The sequence below is a fragment of the Macrobrachium rosenbergii genome, chromosome 20, assembly GCF_040412425.1.
Source record: "Macrobrachium rosenbergii isolate ZJJX-2024 chromosome 20, ASM4041242v1, whole genome shotgun sequence".
NCBI classification, from domain to species: Eukaryota; Metazoa; Arthropoda; class Malacostraca; order Decapoda; family Palaemonidae; genus Macrobrachium; species Macrobrachium rosenbergii.
The window spans coordinates 15,376,707-15,398,626 of record NC_089760.1 but is presented as its reverse complement, the minus strand read 5'-3'; the positions used below and the strand labels follow the sequence as shown (position 1 = coordinate 15,398,626).

Here is a 21,920-nt window from a genome sequence, read left to right as displayed (position 1 = left end):
TAAATGCCCAGATGGCTGATTGGAGAGACAAGAAGGGAATTACGTCGGAGGAAAAGCAAAGGTCATTCAAGTGTCAAAGAAAGCCCAAGAGACAATATTTCGATGGTTAGGGCACCTGATGAGGAGGGGAGATGATGAGGGACAGGTTGCAGGGGAGACCGTGGGAATGTAATTGCTAGGGACACAGAGGAGAGGAAGCCCCAAAAGGTTATGGAGAGACTGCATTCGAGAAGACTTAAGAGACGAAGAGAGGACAGAAGTCAGAAATAGACAAGGGATTAAGCTGAAAAGGCGGAATCACTGATAGTGCTCTTCTGCAACAACTCTTTGGCTTTTGCGAAGTAAGATTCGTTAATAATAATAAAAATAGTCCAACAATTCCTCCATATATGCAGGTGTAAATACAAGGTCCTCATAATTGGAAAGGGGAAAAGTATCACCATCACTGAAGTCAAGACCAGTCATACAAACTTCATGACCATAATCTGCTCATTTCTGTAGGGCCCTGGAAATTGAAAGAAGACCATCACAAGCTCCTATGCCCTTGTGAAAACGAAACTGCAAACTGGGAAACATGTGATTACTTTCAGCATATGCATTCAGACGTTTTGCCAATAGACATTCAGGAGTAATAGAAACTAGACGTCAATTGTCAGGGATAGACGTAACACAACCAGATAAACCAAATGATGTAACATTACCATTTCTCCAACAAGTGCAAAAAAGAATCCCTTCTAGCTATCTTCGGAAAAATAAGACTTATTTGATGCTGATCAGCAGTTTTCACAAAAAAATTAAAAATACAATTTGGTTCTACATCTCTAATAGTAATAAACCTCTCTCTCTCTCTCTCTCTCTCTCTCTCTCTTACAACGTAAGACTATATTCAGTATGATAAAACTGCAAGATGTCTGAACAATTCTGATCACTAAGACAGATAAAATGGCATTATGGAAAGACTGGCGAAGGACGAGGCCGAGCCCGTTTTTACGTGTGTGCCCGCTCGAGCCCTTTAGTACAGTACCTGCTTACCTTGGTTCTTTTATCTCCTGTCGTTGGAGCGATTTCTTAGATGTCTTGAAAAAGATTATCTGTTTACGCCAGACAGAATTTCGTTTGGCTCTATTTGGAATTTTTTTATTTTTTTTTTTTTTTTTTTATTTGAAACTGTGTTCGGTTTCAGTTTATTATGGTTCAAAGTGCTAACCATTAGATATCTAGCAAAGGTTGGTTTGTTCCGGTGTAGGAAGACGGATAATAACAATGAACGTTGAAGACGCAGAATGGAAAATCGTACTGGTGAAATCGCCTTCGGTGTTTCTTTGCGAAAGTAAGGAAAAAACAAGCAAAACATCTCGAGTCAGTGCCGAGAAAGTCGTTACTGAAGTCTAGAAAAAACAGGTGTGTGGGTGTGTGAAAAAAGGTCTGTTTCTTATGAATTTCTTAAAACTGTTACTTGTCTTTCGCACTGATGCCGGTCATCGAACCTGTGTGAAATTATATATATATATATATATATATATATATATATATATATATATATATATATATATATATATATATATATATATATATATATATATATATATATATATATATATATATATATATATATATATATATATAATATATATAATATATATATATATATATATATATATATATATATATATATATATATATATATATATATATATATATATATATATATATATATATATATATATATATTCCGTACATTTAACGTCATAAGTACATTTGACATTATTATTATTATTATTATTATTATTATTATTATTATTATTATTATTATTATTATTATTATTAACGTCATAGGGGGTATTTATTGGTCCTAATTGCTGGTATTTTTTTTAGCAGAATTAAGTGAAAACTAAAGAAAGTTTTATTTTTATTTTTAGTATTCACTGCCCAGGAAACAATTATTTTCACTCTGGTCTTTGTCTTTGTGTACATCTGTTTTTTTGATCGTGTTTATTAGAGTTGGCATCATGTTTATACAAAGAATATGGTAGCTCCTTGCTGTTTGGGAAAGAAAACGAAAATACTCTTGTACATTCACCTAGCTGGATATAGCTGTTTTATTCACATGCATGAATTAAAAGTATGCATAATGTGTTTTAGATAATACGTGTGTTCACATATTTGCATACGAAAACGGCTACATTGCGTCCATGGTACTAAGAAGTGTTATCTTAGAGTGTACCATGCTACAATATCCTTCTAGAGTATTAAATGTTTTTATTGTTAGTGTTTTGTAAAGAAAGGTCTCTTAGATTTCATGCCAATATCGTTAGACTGTGGTATTGATTTCACATGGTCCCATGCGTTGTATATAGCATTTAGTTTGTCATCTTTTCGTAGATCAGCCATTTTTCCCATTTTCATCCTTAAACTTTTGTTTACTAAGTGGTTCATTGTAGTGTTATTTTTCGTCTATATTGATAATGAGAACTGATTAGGTTCACGAGTGTTGTCTGTAAATGTGGTACTATATTTAAACACCAAACTTTTCGTAACAAGTTTATATTTCGAATCTCTCTCTCTCTCTCTCTCTCTCTCTCTCTCTCTCTCTCTCTCTCTCTCTCTCTCTCTGTGTGTAGTTTTTCACATTATTAACTTTGATGATGACTTGAGTAAACCTTGACGTGAACAAGGAAAAGTACGGAAATTACTGTCATTACTACGTAACTCTAATGGAGTATCTAAATCTGGAACTGTTGTTCCTACGCTTGTTGTTTTTTATAATTCGAAAACTTTTTTTTTTTTTTTATTTGTAAGAGAGGGAAAGGTGCGTTCACAGTATGATGTTTGTTGTCATGTCAATTGTTTAATCTCATTTATCGATTAACAAATGAATGCTTGCTTTTGATATATTGAGAATAATGGTTATTCATGTAGTCAGATTTGATAAAGCTGTGCTTGTGTGTTTTCATATATAGTTTGAAGATCGCTGAATGCATATGCTATGTTTTGTCACTCTTTAACTGGTATGAAGGTCAAATATAATTTGAAATGTACATCTGTTACCTCGAGTTGTGGTTGAACATGCAAGAAAAGAAATTATGTAATGCTTATCGAAACGATACTAACATTTTGATTATATTCAACAGCTTCAAGGCTGAACTGTAGTGTTTCTGTTCTGTATCCTTTTAATGTCTAAATAGGGTGATGTTCATTAGCAGAGATGGATGTGGTTTTTATTGGATTCTCCGTTGTGAATTGGTGTGAGTGTGTTCTGGTGGAGCGTTGCACCGCCTACGAATGTTCAACTTCTCTTGTCATGCGGTTGGACTTGAGCTCTTCAAGATTGGTCTTTGATGGTGACTTGGTTGTTATTTGATCTCTGTACGGTTATGGTGGTCTTCAAAGGCCAAAGCAATAATGATCTGAGTGCTGGTCATTATGATGACCTTTTTCCAAGTTCAGTGATGATGTCTGTATTCTGGGGAAGGTCTTGCTTGTTTGGTGTTGGTGATGGGTTGTGGGAATTTTCCTCTTACCTGTTTATGTTTAAGAATGTCCATTCAGTATTTTAGAGTGTACTATTAAATGACTTCTATTAGAGGTGGTTATTACCACGAGAGAGAGAGAGAGAGAGAGAGAGAGAGAGAGAGAGAGAGAGAGAGAGAGAGAGAGAGAGAGAGAGAAGCGGGGGGAGGGCGGGGCTCTGTACAAGTGTCATAATATTCGTCAAGTCGATTATTTGTTTTTGTGGTTGCCCTGAGGACACAACGAAAGTTGTTTCTTGTTTGAAAGTCTGAGTACGTTTGGGAAAGGTTGGTTTAAAACTGGTGGGTATATTATCTCTTACACCTTGGAGGCGCTTTCGTTTCATATCCATTTTCTCCTGCGTCGTTAGAAGAAGTGGACATTTTACACCCCAGCAAAAGAATTGTTATTAAAAACAGAGAGAGAGAGAGAGAGAGAGAGAGAGAGAGAGAGAGAGAGAGAGAGAGAGAGAGAGAGAGAGAGAGAGAGAGAGAGAGAGTAATGAACTTTTCTTTTCTGGAACATAAATGAAATAAAAAAAAAAAGTAGTCGACTCGGTAGAGAATTGAACTTCTTTTTCAGCAAAAACCATGATGCAGCTGAAAAAATTTAGAGACTACCACTCTCTCTCGTGGAGATGAGCTAAAACGAATGCTTAAGGATATAATTCGAAATTGACTATGTATGATATCATTTTATTGTTTGCTATTAATGTCGGACTTGATCGTTGATTTTAAACTGAACTTTAGTGTTGTGGTTAAATGAAAATCGATGAACGTGCGGAAGGAATATATACGAATAAATATTGTGATTTTTTTGTGGGGGGCGGGATGTACATAATATGGACCTGTGAGAAACATCGTGTTGCTGACGTATGAAAGAAAAATACCAGAACAGCGATCGAAGATGCTTGTCACTTGAAGTTGAAACCTTTATGATTATGTCCGATCGCGACGTATTTATTGCGCAAAATTTACATTTGCTTGGTGGTATAAGTGTTAGGACAAAATTATTATTGTTGTTTTCAAAGCAACAACTTCCATATAGAGCTTCAACTCTTGTTTAAAAAAATAAATAAATAAAAAAAGACGGGAGAAGTGAGCCAAGCGACGTTCTGTTTCATCCAGTAATAATCGCCTCGTTTTTATTAATATTTTTGATTCGCCTTAAATACTTTTGGTGTATTAACGTATAAATAGCTTCGTCAGATTTAATTTACCAGTTGATGATATGTTTCACGTTATGGCATTTTTGTTAACTTGAAAACTGAGGTATTCCAGAGACCCATTAGTTTGGAAGATAAAATTGCTCGGAAGATTTTTTTTTAAATTCCGAAATAATATGAGTAAACGCCAGAAATTTCTTGTTATATCATGAGATCTCTTATAATTTATTGCATGATGGTCATTTAAAGTGAGATATCGCGTTTTACGATCTCCAACGCTCTCTGAAACTGGAACCATATACAGAGAGCAACTACCGTGCAATATTGCTTCGGTCTTTCAGACGGGTAACTTGGTTGCATTTTTGTGTCATGACAGGTGTTTTGACATCCGTATTTTTGGCTGCTCATCCATGTAGAAAGCTGTTCAAAGATCAGTCAGAAGTCTTTACATTGGGCATGGTAACATCCTTCACGACAGTAAACCTGGTTGTATCTCTCGAGTGGTCGCTTTCTGATTGGTGAGCTTTGTTGCATGTCTGAATAACAGTGTTCTTGGGATAAGAACCTTTTATTATATTGCCTAACAGAGAGATGCCTCAGAAACTAATTGGGTAATGTACATGCCCCAGAGAATTTGCTAAGCGGCTTACGTTAATTTGCTCCTTTTACTTTTATACAAGTGATGTTTCGTTCTAGTTTGTGTTATGGTTAATTATTGAATTCTATTTGTTTTGTAGGGTGTGTTTTTTATTGTAGAGGGACCACCATAACTAAAAAAAAAAGTTGAAGTGAAATGGTGTTTTGTCGTAAACATATGGCTCGGTCTTAAGCCACCATTTTATCATGCAGTCAAAAAATATATTTTGTATATAGTTTGAGACACGAAAGCTGGTATTTTTCTTCCGCGTTTCTATAATTCATTATGACCTTTATGTAAATTATTGAATACACTAACTGAAGTTACTGTGAAACTGTTCGGTCCTTGGCCTGTTCGTTTTAGCCCAAATAGTGTTTATTGTGTATGCATATGTGTACATATGTATATTTGTGATAGATATGAATTAATATATGTAGTTGTACGTGTATTTATATTAATATATGTATATGTATACAGTGTATATGTGTATATATATATATATATATATATATATATATATATATATATATATATATATATATAAATATAAAGGAACTTATGCATGTATTCAAGTGTAGATGTATGCATACAAAAGAGCAACATATGCCTCATTGAGAGAGAGAGAGAGAGAGAGAGAGAGAGAGAGAGAGAGAGAGAGAGAGAGAGAGAGAGAGTCAAGTGACTTGCATGTTTTATTTAACGGTAGGATGAGCAGTCATTGCTTCAGTTAGCATTTCGTCGGAAAGTTGGAAATCGGTCCCTTCAGTCTAGCCTTCCCTGACAGAGAGCATTGGGGGGCGATCACGAAAATAAAGCGGTGTCGGAAAACATCATCGGAATCAGCATCGATTGCAATAGCTTTGAGAGGAGAGACCCGGGAGGGAAGCAAGAGACATGTGTTACATAAAACAGAAAAGTGATCCCCCTTTGCATGGCTTTTGAAATCCTTTCCCGTCATGGCAACTTGGCGCCCGGTGCGTGCAGTCTGGGAACCGCAGCTGAATACCGCGACCACGTCACGGGGAAGACTTTCACTGAACAACTGGTTTCGTTCGTTTCCTGGAGTTGTGTGTGTGTGTTTGTGTATACCTGTATACACTGGGAGTGAAAGTTTAAAAGAGCATATCTCCGAATTCCTCCCTCCGGCTACGAAAAGGGATGGGGGTTCGGTTCTTAAAGAAAGGTTGGGGAAGGTTGGTCGTTTAACTTTTTCCTTTCTAATTATTATGACTACCGCCTCGGTTGCTTTTACAGGCGCTTTTGCCTATAACTTTTGGGGTCTACTTCTTCATTATACATACTTACATACATACATATATATATGTGTGTGTCTGTGTGCATATTTATGTGTATATGTATATAATATTAATTTCACGCTTGCATATTAAAGTTGAACAGCCAGGATTTTTGGGAATACTGATTTACGGTAAATATAATGGGTTTAAACCGTAGATCTAGAGTAACTTAAGATCTCGGCCAGTGCTTGGTAACTGTAAACTTTAGAATTTAGATGGTTTGTAAGTGAAAGCGTTGCAGTGTCGATGAAAGTATGGAGACAAAGCAGTTTTAACACAGGGTGTCTGCAGTGATCCAGAGAATGTCTGATTTAATGAAACGACACCTTTTATTCCTGGTCAAGTCACTGTCTTTTGTTTCGTTATTTGTATAAGCTTGCGCGCGCACACACACACACACACACACACACACACACACACGGATGCTTGCGATGGTAAATAAATGCAAAAACCTGTCTCGATTATAAAATGAAACTTTCTCTTCCTCCTCCGTGAGGTTCGAGACTTAATCATGGGCAGGGGAAACTAAAAAGAAAAAATAAATGGGAGGAAGCTAGATATCACGCTGGATTTGTGTAGCCTTGAGTGTGAACAATCTCTCTCTCTCTCATATATATATGTGTATATATATATATATATATATATATATATATATATATATATATATATATATATATATATATATGTGTGTGTGTGTGTGTGTGTGTGTGTGTGTGTGTGTGTGTGTGTGAAGACAAAATCCACGAAGGAAAGAGATATACTGGAGTGCTGAGGGCCTTTCGACTGGCGTCCTTTACTTAGCAGAGTAAAGGACGCCAGTCGAAAGGCCTCGCAGCACTCCAGTGTTTCTCTTTCCTTTGTGGATTTTGTCTTTATTTATATATTCATCACGCTCCATATTTTCGTGATTCAGTTATATACACACACACACACACACACACACACACATATATATATATATATATATATATATATATATATATATATATATATATATATATATATATATATATATGATGAGAAAATGACAGGCAGAAGTTCAGTACCAAGCGCTTTCACGTTTATTAACGCATCGTCGTGCCCCGACGATGTGTTAATAAACGTGAAAGCGCTTGGTACTGAACTTCTGCCTCTCATTTTCCTGTGGGATTCGCTTATACACTGAAGTCACGTGCATCTACTGTGATTTTTTAAGTATATATATATATATATATATATATATATATATATATATATATATATATATATATATATATATATATATGGGTGAGTATGTATATATATATGTAGCTATGTATGTATATGTTGTTTTGACCTGCACATATTTGAAATGATCAGTCGTATGCAATATTTTTCTTAATCGGATACCCTTACAATAAGTACATGGTTACCCAAACTTCTAAAGAAGTAGAATGTGAAAACTGCAACAAAGTCGGTTGTTCTCAGGTTCACTATGGAAGGTGTATCATTATTTTTTATTTTTTAATGGGAAGTCTAAAGAGCGATTGTGTCTGGGGTAGCAGGAAGGTGACTGTAGAACTTCGGGAAAGAGTAAGACTAGCAGTAAAGGGAAGACTTTGGGGAATGGGAAAGTGCGCGCATGTGTTATTAGAGGAGTGTATGGGTAGAAATGAGTGTGAGTGAAGAAAAGGCTAAAATAATGAGTACATATGGTTAAAGAAATGAGAAGAATGGATGTTGAGGAGATTTATTTTGGTAGAATTAATATTGTGTCTAGCTGATTTTGGGGATTATGAAAGGATGATTGTCCCAGGTGATTGAAACTGAAATGTATGTGACATATAAAGAAACGATATTGATGGTGGCAGAAAATTCCTAGAGTAAAAGACAATATAGAAAGTCGTGGAAATATATGTGGAAAGAGGCGTGATTGTTGGAAATACTTTGGTTCCAAAAAGATTTTTTTTCCTGTGGAAACTTCTTCTTTTCCTTAAAATTTCTTAGTGATCTTCACCTGTTTCTTTCCCTGTCTCCTTGGCTACTCAGTCCATCCTCCTATATACCCAGTCACTCTATACTGATCGTAATTGTAATCTTATCTTCAAAATTTGCATACTTTTCAAATAGTGTTTCATCTTTGTATCTCGAGAGGAAAAACATTCAAAGTGGAGATAGACCCTTGTATTCGAGGTGTGAATAAGCGAAATCTGTTACGTGTGAAGAAGGGCTTTTCCTGCCAATACTTTCCACCTATTAAGGAAAGTAATTGTCTTGAGACACCTCAGTGCTGGGGCGCCGCGATTTCAGGCGAAAATATTACGTTTCTTCCAGAGTTCTGGATTCGTTTTTATTTCTAGGTTAAGCAATTACGATGGGGAAGAAGAGGAAACTAGTCCTCTCAAGAGTTGAAGTAAAGGATGAAGGATTGGCTAATTCGCCGGAAAAATGTCAGTGAGAGAGAGAGAGAGAGAGAGAGAGAGAGAGAGAGAGAGAGAGAGAGAGAATTTCTTCATGCTGTGGAAAGAATAAAATAATTTTACATTGCAATCAGATTGTACGCGATGCATTGTTTCGCGCAGACCTGGAAGTGTTTGACGTGTTTTGTCAAGGTTCTTGGCAGAAAAAAACAACACTTTTTATGACAAAATTTTCGAAAATATAGATACAACCAAAATGTGCAAAAATATTATCAGGAAACATTCATGCTTTGAATAGATAGATATATGTGGGGTGTGATAACAATCTACCAGTTGGTAAATGCAGTTGGTAAATGATGGTGGTACAACGAAATTGGAGCATAAGATTTCTGGTTTAGAAATCTTACGCTCCAATTTCGTTGTATCACCATCCTTAGTGTGTGTGTGTGTGTGTGTGTGTGTGTGTGTGTGTGTGTGTGTGTGTGTGTGTGTGTGTGTGTGTATATATATATATATATATATATATATATATATATATATATATATATATATATATATATAGAGAGAGAGAGAGAGAGAGAGAGAGAGAGAGAGAGAGAGAGAGAGAGAATGTGTGTGTGTGTGTACTCACAAGACGTAAGGACTTGTGAATGCCTGCAACTCTGAAGGTGTCTCAGATTGAAGTTCAGTTTTTGTAACATTAATCAGGGTCGCTTTTCGTGTGTCATGAATGAGACCTCTTGTCTGCCTTGTACATGTAATTGCGTTCGTCCTGCTATCGACTGATATTCCACTTGCACTGGGCAGCACAGTGTAGGAACTATCATATCAAGTGGTGATACCGGCCGTGAGGAATGTTGTCCGAGAGATTTATTTATTTGTTCATATTTTATTACTTTTTTGCAACAGTATTAATGTAAATGGTATTGAAATTTTATAGTAGAGCTACTCTTTCGTGCCAGTTGTCATTTTTATAACATTTTTAATATAATCAGTGACGATAAGGTTTGTTATATTATTTAATAATAGTTTTCTTTTTACTGGGGTTTGCAAGTTGAGTTGTTGAACTGAATAAGTTGTATTATTAGTTCTTTAATGTAAACTTTAGGGCATATAGATTTGTTTATGTATACAGGCCCATGTTCTTTCTTTGAGGGTAGATGTGTAGACACCTTTTTCTATGTTTTTAAACCCATATTTTTCGCCTTTAAACCCATATATTTTCCACATTTTTAAACCCACATATTTTCCATGTCTTGATACCCATGTATTTCTATATCTTTAAACCCACATATTTTCCATGTTTTTAAACCCATATATTTTCCATATCTTGAAGCTCACATATTTTCTGTCTTGGAATTCATATATTTTCAGTCTAGAAACTTAGGTATTTTCAGTCTTTAAACCCACACATTTTACATGTCCTTAAATCCACATGAAGGCGCTTGCTGTTAAAATACGTTCATATTGTCGCGATACCGCTTCCGTGCTCGTACAGAAACGAACGAAATGAAAGTGAGCGTCGCTCAGCGCTGACCGGTACATTTCGTGTAACGAGATTACACGAAAGCCTTTATAGATAATTCATTAAATCCTGCTCTGTTAACTTTATCGAAAGAGCAGCACGCTTTCAAGTGTCTCCCAGTCACATACGCATCCTTGTGTCTTTTCGCGTATTTGGAGTGTTGTTATTTTAAGTAAACTTTTTATTATAGACTAGTTTTGAGAACCCTCAAGATTTGCTTGGCTCTTGATGTTTGATTATCGGCTGTTTTCAAACTCACAGGTGTTGACTATTTTTGTCAATTACTTTTTTATACACAAAATTGGAGATATCTGCGAATCTCCACGATCGTCATGACAGTGTTCACCAAGTGTAATGGTCGTTCATAAAATCAAACAGGAAAAATGTTTGTGTATATATGTACAGTATATATATAAAATATGCATATACACATATATGTATATATATATTATTGTATTTTCATGCTTTCTTGGTTTAATATTCTTCTGTGTCATAAAGTTGGGTATCGTATAAATATATGTGAATTCGTTGACTGATATTTAGTTACAAACAAACTTTAAAGCGTGTTAAATAGATTCTAGTAGAACACCTCCATAAATAAGGCAGCAGTACTGGTTTTCGCCGTTTTAAAATTAGGGCGATAGACGCTCTGAAGTAAGACTGAAATTAAAACAGCAGTTTAGACTTAGTATAGCGTACTGAAAACGATGAATTATAAAAATCAAAGGAAAGAAAATTTTACTGCTAGAATACGTGACATATCTAGGAAGACAAGAGCAAGTTCTTAGCATACAGTATACGAATTGGTTCATGTATTTTTTGTTAGACTAAACATTTCTTTTGTTGTATCATCATCATCATCATCGTTGTAAGATCGGCATAACTCACTTTTCGGTATATCGTTTTAAACAGTAGACATTAAACCTTGGAATTAATTTTATGCAGTAGACACGCAGCCTTGGTTGATTTTTTAAATGTAATACGTGGTTGTGAATGGAGACGTATCGTCTTCATCGTTATCATTAAAAATAATGGACGGTCCTTGAAATGTGCCGTCTCTAAAAGGATCTATCCACCAAGTAACCAGTATAAATTATAGTCACACATTTTGCTTCTGCCACATTAGCTTGAAAAATGCGAGGCAAGAGTTTTACACTAATAACTGGAAAAAAGTAATTGACGACCAGGTGGGAAGATGGCGAGAGGAGCTAGAAAACTCGCTCATGTCTTTCGTGTGACACCAGGAAAAGTTGTCGTATCTCGTATAACTTGCGACTCATGACACCAGTTTTTTTTTCACGTCTTTTTGACTAAGTCATGGTCCTCCTCGTACACAAGGAAATGCCTAAAATCTACCTTTATCATCGCATTTCTGTCTAAAAACTTTACTTTTCTCCTCCAAGGTCTTAAACATATTTATATCTTGGGTGGGAGGAAGGATCAGAGGGTGGAAAAACATGGATGTGATCCAAGTGTTAAAGAGAAATAGCCGTAATATATCTGTTAGAGCGAGAGGAACGCAGGCTCTATTTGTATAGTGTTTATGTGAACTGGACCTTTTGATGCTACAGAAACCAGTTGTAAGTTATGAGGTATTTGAAGTTGTTGGAAGTTTTTCTTTTTCCTACGTAAATGCTTTCTTGTTTCTTACGATGTCAAATATTTTAGGGTTTTTATGTTTCGTCCCAGTATGAATGTCATGCAATACACATAACAGCTTAGACATATGCTTGTGATTGTACACAGTAATATTTATACATAAACATTGTAAGCCTATAGTAATTGCTGTAAGCTGTAGTTTATTTAAAAATACTAAAAGAATATTCTCCCTTCTTTTGGATTTAAATTTTTATCGGTGTACATTTAGACCGATTTCATGTCAGAATGTTTGATGCTGCCTAATCGATATACCGTACAGTGTCTCCCCGGAATAACGCTTGATTGGTTTAGTGATATATTTAAAGATCGCCACATTTAATATTGCTTTTATTTTCTAAAAATAATTTCAAGTCTATTACTTATCTTAAAACTGTTTAGTGCTTAAACGATTAAGATATTTCTGAGTTGCCTTATTGATACGATTTCGATGATCAGCTACACATTCAATTCTCCCTTGGTAAACCTCAGACTTGATGCAACGCAAGACAAACAAATTTAAAGTTGCTAAATTACGAGACCGTGACATCCAAGGACAGGAACCTCCGCGGCCGGTTTTATGGAACATTTCGTGTTTATGTTTATCCTGAGTATTAATATCAGCATGCAGCTGCTTTTCTTTTTCATGTTCATAATCAGTGCTGTGTGTGAAGACAGAAGAAAGTAAAACAAAGCATCTGAAAACTTGTAAAGATGGTAATAATTGCACAAATGTAATAGCGATTAAATTACCCCTCCCCCCTTGACAGTACACAAGAAGAGTAAAACAAGATCAACTCTGTGGAGAGTGCATGCTTTCTCCTAGTCTCTATAGCCACATTCTGAGACAGACTGTAGCAGATATTCTTAACGTACGAAACTTGGCATGCAACATTTGGAGAGTTCCGTCTTAGAATATCGTTTGTTTTTCTTTTCAGATCGCTCAATCTGGAGCAGGAAGCTCGGGAAAGGGAATCCGAAAAAGAGAGAAACAAGTTACTGGGTATCGCCACTCCCGCCTCCAATGACAACAGTAAGTTATTCATGCTTAAGTGTTTATTGATGACGGACGGCGAATGTTAGGTCAGCGCTTCTTTCCGCTCCCCTTTTTATTGTACTCCTGTCTTTTTTTAGTGTAAAGAAAACGTGCTTTCATTCATCCAAAACATATTTTTACCAAAGTGCTTGAATGCCAGTTATGCTTTTAAACTAGAAGCTAGGTTACTGTTATGTATTAGATTGTACTTGCCTTTTTCCTTTTTCACAGGCACCGTGCCACAAGAAAAATTTTTTATCTTTTTACTCATCTTCAGCATTTAAGATCAAGTCAGTATCATTGAGATATTTATTATTACTATTCTTCAAATTCTGCCATTCATACACTCCTATCTCTCTCTCTCTCTCTCTCTCTCTCTCTCTCTCTCTCTCTCTCTATATATATATATATATATATATATATATATATATATATATATATATATATATATATATATATATATATTATATATATATTATGTATACACAAACACACACTTTCATACACACAGTGATACCCCACACTGAGTTGTTAATTTTTACGAAGACACATGACTTTAGTGAAAAATGATCTAGGTCAAATAGTTCCTTTAAAAAATTACCTAGTCACCCTGTAAACCTTTATAAGCAACCCCATGACGTAGCTAACATTTGTACACTGTACAGCAAGTTGTTTTGTAGTTAAAAATTTGCTGTCTTGTTTTAGTACATTGAATGTATGCATATTATTTATTAAGAATATAAATAAAACCTAAAAGAAAATTACATTAAATTTCCCCCTTAATTTAACCAAAAACCATTGTAACATCAGAAACTCTGTAAACTTGCATATGTTTGCAAATGCGTAATACATGCTTTCAGTGTATTGTTCTTATAGTCTTGTCACTAGATTCTGTGTTTTTTTAATAGCTGAATGAGAGGCTATAGGTTCTCATTTAAATTATGTTCCCATACAGTGTTTACCTTACAAAAAAAAAGTGTATTGTAGAAAAACATCCAGGTTTTGCACATGCAGTTTTGAGAAACGTCATCCGATGCTGTGTTTGCATATGAAAGATTACATTGAACTACTTCCTTTTAATCATCTTTCCTAATAGTGTTTCATAACTCCCACAGATGTGCAGACATTGGATACGATGCAAGCACTGTGTTTACCAATGGGGGCCTCTGTTTCACTACTCATCATGTTCTTCTTTTTTGACTCGATGCAGATGTTATTTGCTGTCTGCACTGCAAGTAAGTTTACCAGTTCGCCTTAGGAGAGTATTGTTCGCAAGGTACCTTGTGAGAGGATAGATTTCTTTATAGGTAATGAAGGCAGGATAATGCAGGTTTTGACTACAGGATGTAATATTTCTTAATATCCATCTAAATCACAATAAGATTATTTTGTGTTTCTCACAAATTTTCAAGTTGGATGCCACAATGCAGGAAGTTTGGTATCTTCACATCTTGGAAGAAAAATTAATATTAAGAACATTAAGAAAAAAGAACATGCTTATTCGTTGCAGAACATGTATTTCCAACTACAGTACAGCTATTGTATTAATATTTTATATTTTAATTGAAATAATTTTAATTTTTACCAAAAATAACTTTGGAAAGTTACAGTATATTGTAGTTCTTTGACAGACTTTAAGGTTTGCACCATAGGTATTTTACATTCCTTTGTCTTTTCTTCAGTCACACAGTGACAGTGTTTTGCAAACTGGTTGTAAAACTTTAGCAGCATACAGTACAAAAATTCTCTGGACAGTATTATAGTATGTGTTCTGAGATGGCCAGTCGAAAGCATTGAGCTTAATTTAAAGATTTCTTGTATATAATTTTGAGTTGCATGGCTGTTTCTCCATTCCATTGTAGTACTTGTACAAAATTGCCTTTAAGCTGTAATATGATAAGTTCAGTAGTAAGACAGCAAGATCTTGAAGAAAGTTTCCTCTTGTGCTTTGTCACTGCAGTATTGCAAGAGGACCACATTGTGATTCTTGCAATTGCTATTTTTGGCGTGGATTATTGTAGGAGATTAATAGTCCTTGGAAGATCATTGTTATTGGTAGAGCCTCTAATTTTTTGGGTGATACCATACCCTATGAAAGAGTGATGATCAGGCTTTTGTTCAGGGTGGATTGGAAAGTAAAATTTCAATGCGTGTGTTACTGTGGCAAATCTGATTACACTTATTTCCTTCAAAAGCAAATTTATAGTTCATGTTGCAAGAATAATTTTGATTACAGATAATACCATACTTTACATTTTTTCATTTTAGTTTCATATATACAGCATTGGTGAACATTTAGACTTCAAGTTTCTGTAGTAAGAAATATTATGATCTCATTTCTTTTCAGTAATTGCGACAGTGGCTTTGGCCTTTTTACTGCTACCCATGTGTCAATACATAATTCGTCCGTGCTCAGATAATAAAAAGTAAGTAATTCACTGAGAATGTCAAGGATTATATTTAAGATTTATCAGTGTTCCTTCTGTTCTATGTAATATAGTCAACCAGTTTCATTTATTCATGAAACATTTAATAAGGTGAATCTCAATAGCATGTTTTAAGACTCAGGGTCTCTATGAGCTAAAAAAAAAGTAAGTTATCACTAATGAGAGTGTTGAAAGAAGTTTTGTAACCTTTTCAATTACTGTAGAAATGCAGTATAAAAACATTATACTGAAATTTCGTTTCAAGATTTATCAGTGTTCCTTTTATTCTGTGTAATCAAGTTAACCAATTTTCTTTTTTTACTTATGAAACATTTAATAAGATGAATCAAATTAGTATTTTTTAACAGGGTCGCTATTAGCAAAAAAAAAAAAAAAAAAAAAAAGCGGAAATTATGACTATCGAGATTATTGAAAGATTTGTAACCTTTTCAAGTACAGTACTGTAACAATACAGTATAAAAACATCATATTGGATTTTCTTTCTAGGAATAAGAGGATTTATCAATGTTCCTTGTTTTTTATAACCTAGTTAGCCAGTTTTTTTATTCATGAACATTTAATAAAGTGAATCTCATTAGTATTTTTTAACACTGGGTCACTATGAGAAAAAAGAAAGAAGTGTTGTAACCTTTTCACAGTACTAACAATACAAAACATCATATTTAAATTTCTAGAAAAACATTGTCTTTCTCTCCCTTAATAACATGAATTATAAAAACAGTCAAAAGCTGTCTAGTATTCATTATCAGTAATGTTTCTAAGTACTACAACAAAACTATAAAAACAAAGTACTGTGTTTTCAATTTCCTCATAAAAAGAAGATATAAAACGTAATCTTAGTAACCTCTAAGTAACAAGAAATCTAAAAACATTGTCGGAGCTATTAATTTAAATGTCATAGTTGACATTTGGTACAGAAAATGTATTGGAAAGGCACTATTACAATGAAGACTAAATTAGTAATTTGTTTTAAGGGTATAGCTTGTGCTTCAGACTAGTTACTCTTGTGACTCATCCCAGTTATATTGTTTCATAGGCTGGTCTCTAATGACCATTAAAACTGTATGAAGAGTAAAAAGCTATTTATTACATATGAAAATAATTTAACTAGGCCTCTCATAGGGATGGCTAGAGTGGGTTGTCATTAAAATGACATTTTTATAAAATTAATTTTTATATATACTTACCAAGTAATTACTTAGCTTAGCTAACGATTATGCTCGCAAGGCATCCTAAATTGAAAATTTGCGGTAAGGCGTCAGTTGCAAAGCAGGGAGTGACCTCCCACTGCAACAGAAGTGTAGGAGCGACTTTCTGCCAGCGGTGTCAATCTATTTTATTGCCACAAAGTCCATGAAAAAAGGGGAGGAGGGAGGGCTCTGATTCAGTAATTACTTGGTAAGTATATATAAAACTTAATTTTATTATATTATAAAAATGTCATTTTTATATAAGTAACTTACCAAGTAATTACATAGCTGAATCCCACATTGCAAGGTGGTGGAATGAATGGACTGATCTATTCAAAAACATTAAAGGTGGCAATGACTTGTGCTAGAAAAGAATGGCTAGCATTGAAACAATGCTTGTTGCTTCCTTACCTGGTAAGAGAGCTACAGCAGGAGAATACTGCCTCTGGTTGGTGCTCATCTTAACCTGTAGTGGCATGGCAGTGAGCCCAGAGTTGCCTCTACATCAGTGGAAGTCTTGCAACAGAGGATGTGCCTGATCGCTGACAAGACGTATGCAGGAAAAAGTTGCCCTTGCCCTGGGTGCAGTACCACAAACCAACAACCAGAAATCACTGTCACCCACCCTGACACGACAAACCACTACCCATCCAAAGAACTGGTGGGCGCTCCAGGTACAAAGTACCCCAGGGCTCCTCAAAAAAACTCTACACCCTACATCAAGGTGAAGACAGAAGAGAGAGAGGATCTCTCTCATATGCTTCTTCCCCTAATACCATGCCAGCCATTCAAATAATGAGATGTGAAGATCAACTTGCACCTCCAAAAGGTCAACTGAAGAATTGACGAGAGGGATAAATTGTGCTTGAAGGCGAGGGAGGTAGCCACTGCTCTAACTTCATGAGCTTTAATTTTGATCAAAGAAAAAGAGTCTTCTTGAATCCAGGAATGAGCTTTGGAGATCAGGTCTCTAATAAAGAACAAAAGGGCATTCTTTGACGGGACGAGAAGGATTCTTGACAGAACACCACAGGTTGCTAGCAGGTCCTCTGATCTCGGTCCTATGCAGATAGTACCTCAGGGCTCTGACTGGGCAAAGAACCCTCTCCTGTTCATCTGGGCCCAGGATATCCATTAAATTCTTAATATGGAAGGAGTGAGGCCAAGGCTTAGAAGGATCCTCATTCTTGGCAAAGAAGCTTAAGGTGAAAGAGCGCAGTGCATCTCCTTGGGAGAATCCTACCCTATTGTTGATCGCTTGCAGCTCACTAACACGTTTGGCTGTAGCTAGGGCTACCAGAAAGAGGGTCTTCTGCGGAAGGTCCTTGAGGGAAGCGGGAGTGAGTGGCTCAAAAGGGGGACTCTTAAGCCACTTAAGGACCACATCCAAGTTCCAAGACACTAAATTAGATTTCTTTTGCTTGGAAGTGTCGAATGACTTAATTAGGTCATTAAGATCCTGGTTAGAAGAAAGATCCATACCTCTGTGTTTAAACACCGAGGTAAGCATCGCTCGGCATCCATTAATGGTGGACAAGGGAAGACTTCTAGAGGTCCTCAGGTAAAGAAGAAAGTCCGCAATCTGGGTTAAAGATGTCTCAGAAGACGAACTGTGATGTCTGGTGCACATCGACGAAACACTGTTCACTTTGACTGGTAGGCGTTGCAATTAGATTGCTGTCTGCACTTTGCAATAGCTTCCGCAGCTGCTCTTGAAAAACCTTTCGTTCTGACGAGTTTCCTGATAGTTTGAAGCCTGTCAGAGTGAGAGTGGACAACCCTTGGTGGTATCTCTTGAAGTGAGGTTGAGTAGCCATGGTCTTTGGGGAAGCAGCCTAGGGAAGTCTACCAGAAGAGGTAGAAGGTGCGGAAACCACTCCTTCGTGGGCCAGCACGGCGCTACGAGAGTCACTGAAGTGTTGCGGTGTGACACGAACTTGTTCAGGACTTCCCTCACCAAGCTGAAGGGTGGGAAGGCATAAAGGTCCAGACCTGACCAGTCTATGAGCCTGGCATCTGTCACCCATGCCAGGGGATCTGGGGCTGGAGAGCAGAAGAGAGGAAGGTGATTGTTTCTTGAGGGAACAAACAGGTCTATGGACGGTTTGCCCCCACAATATCCAAAGGTTGACACAGATCCTGTGGTCCAGGGTCCACTCGGTAGGGGGGACCTGCTTCTGACAGCTCAACTCGTCCGCCAGGACATTTAATTTTCTCTGAATGAAAAGAGTGACCAGCATCACTTGATTTTGGTGCGCTCAAAGTAGAAGGTCCTTTGCAGTCTGGCAGAGGGAAAAGGGACGAGTGCCTCCATGTTTCTTGATATGTGACAGAACAGTGGTGTTGTCCACTTGAACAACCACTGTCTTGTTGCGAATTGAGGTTGAAAAATGATGGAGACCTAGATGAGTGGCCTTCAGTTCTTTTATGTTAGTATGAAGATTGAATTCCTCCAGGGACCATGTCCCAGAAACTCGACTGAGGGGGCAGCAACCTGTGGGCAAACCCCGCCAGCCTCCCTTGGACCTCAGGTATGTCTTCTTCCAGGTACAGGGTAGCGGGACAGTGACCTTTGTTTAGGGCCACCAATGGGACAGGAAGCCACCTCCTCCACTGACACTTCATTCAATACTTTATCACTAACTTTGTCACAGAAAACTTTTTCCTTAAGCACACGTAGGGACGCCCATATCTCCGACACTGAATTCACTACCAGACTAATTTTCTTGTTGAATTTGGACTCAATTTTGGACTCCAGACTGGTTATGATGGCATTGGGATCAGAAGCATGGGAGCTAGGCACAGGAGTATGTGGAGGAATAGAGGGAGGACTTAGAATAGGAGAGAGAGTATGTCCAGGAGTAGAGGGAAGAGCTAGGCTAGAGTCAGTCTTAGGTTTAGGTGAAGAATCTCTACTCACAGAGGCCCTACTTTCGGCTTGAGCTGCCACCTTTCTGATCCCATTTTTGTCAAGTCTGTTCAGATGAGATTCGAGCACCTATTTGCATTCATCCCAGTCCTTGCACTCTGAACATGTATTCTCTATAGAACACTCCTGCCCCCTACACTTAGTGCACATGTAATGTGCATCATAACAAATCTTAGTAAGCCTAGTCTTATAGCCCTCGCTACAACAATGACGGCTGGAAGCACTAGAATCTGACATAGTTGCAGAAGAAAGAATCTAATGCAAAAGACGAAATAAAAAAAGGCAACACTTTGACAAACAAAAGTGAATACTTCCCGAATTAAGCAAGCACTAACCTGCGAATTAGGCAGGGCTGCAGAGTTTGACGTGCTGTCGGCAGTGCGGCATCAAATAGAATGTCGCCGCTGGCAGTAAGTCTCTCCTACACTCCGTGTTTCAGTGGGACGGGGCCTGTCACCACCGCTTTGCAACTGATGTGTTACCGTGAATTTTGAATTTAGGATGCCTTGCGAGCATAATCATTAGGTAAGTAATTACTTGGTAAGTTACTAATATAAAAACTGAAAATAAAAAAAATTGCATTGTATCTTATTCCTTGCAACTTATGAAAATATTAAAACTTGATACAGTACATGCATAAGCTGAAAAAGTTGAAGATTGTTATACAGCATTACTGGATGCTGTACAACAATACTCAGCTAAATGTCAAGCTACTTTTATACTACACTGCAGATATTTTAATTCAAAAGAAAATTTTACAAAAGCTAATGCCATCATTCTTGATGTTGTTGTTGACCCCTTCTTCAAGTTTTCTTTTTAATGGCCTATTACATTCATGTTTTTGGGAATTTAAAAAAAAATGCCTATTTCAACAACCTTCATACCAGTGAATGGCAAGTATAAATGAGATGGATTTTAGAGGTTTGCAAGAATTTGAAACAGATACAGTACTTAAGGGTTTTCAGTGGAAATGTTTAATTGTATTTGAACAGTAAGTCACTCATTAAATGTTTTGATAATATTCAGTAGATGTTTTGATTGTAACATTTACGAGATGTTTTGGTAATACTAAAGTGTGACAATCACTAGATGTTTTGATAGTAACATTCATTAAATGTGATTTGTTCTGGAATGGCTTTTCAAATTATATCCATTCTCTGCTATTTTTAAAGCTGACTCCATAACTTTGAAAATCGTTAATTTATTTATATTTTTAGTTTGGCTCATGAAAAATGAAAATGAGAAATGTTCACCTTATTGAAGTAAGAAAATTTATTATTATACCTTTGTAACTTTCACTGTTGTCTTTCAGTATTGAAGAGTTCCATTTTTTTCTAGTGTCTTTTCCAAGTAAAATATCTGAGTTCCTTTAACAGAAATTTACTGAATAAAAGAAAAAAGTGATATTTTAATAATAATAATAATAATAATAATAATAATAATAATAATAATAATAAATGTTTATGATGGAATTTGCTTTCATTGTGGAGTGCAGTATTTTGTTTAATGTCATGCACTGTCAGTGCAGTAAATTAAAATGCCATATTCCAACATTCTTATATGTTAGTCTCATCCTTTAAATTTATTAGATTTAATTACTAGATATTCAACTTGCAATCTCTCTTTTGTCACTGATGAATATTAAATAGTTTTGTTTATCTTTCAGAATATCATTTGGAATGTGTGGAAGGTTCACAGGTGCAGAAATTATGGCATTCTGCCTCTCTGTATCCATCGTCTGCATTTGGGTCATGACTGGTCACTGGTTGCTCATGGATGGTAGGTATAATTCTTTGTCACTGTTCATTCCACAAGTCTTGTATTATACAGTATATATTAATATACATGTAAATGGATACTTTTCCATACACTGTTAGTGATGTAATTTATGAAGATTAAAGAACACAAGATTTTTATATTGATAACAGTAAACCCCCGTATTTGTGGGGGACGCGTACCACACCCCCCGTGAATAGCGAAAATCCGCGAATACTTAAAACCCCTCAAAAAACACTTAGAACTGCCTATTTTGATAGCTTAAACACAAAAATCCGCTAAAAATGCTTATACCTCAGTATTGTAATAGTTTTATCACAAAAAGTGCATTTAGTCATGAAAATATGAAAATACAGTGATTTTAGTGAATATTTCTCAGTGAAAAATACCACGAATG

General features: G+C 36.0%; 1 protein-coding gene across 6 annotated transcripts in view; it reads left to right on the top strand.

The window, feature by feature from the left end:
* SppL (signal peptide peptidase-like protein) overlaps window positions 1–21,920 on the top strand; it is a 145,825-nt gene that overhangs the window by 108,453 nt on the left and 15,452 nt on the right. For all 6 annotated transcript variants that reach the window (XM_067122003.1, XM_067122002.1, XM_067121998.1 and 3 more), the window contains 4 exons: window positions 13,084–13,178; window positions 14,297–14,416; window positions 15,529–15,607; window positions 21,414–21,526. In XM_067122003.1, coding sequence (XP_066978104.1) covers window positions 13,084–13,178; window positions 14,297–14,416; window positions 15,529–15,607; window positions 21,414–21,526 — 407 coding nt within the window. The remainder of the gene's footprint in view (window positions 1–13,083; window positions 13,179–14,296; window positions 14,417–15,528; window positions 15,608–21,413; window positions 21,527–21,920) is intronic.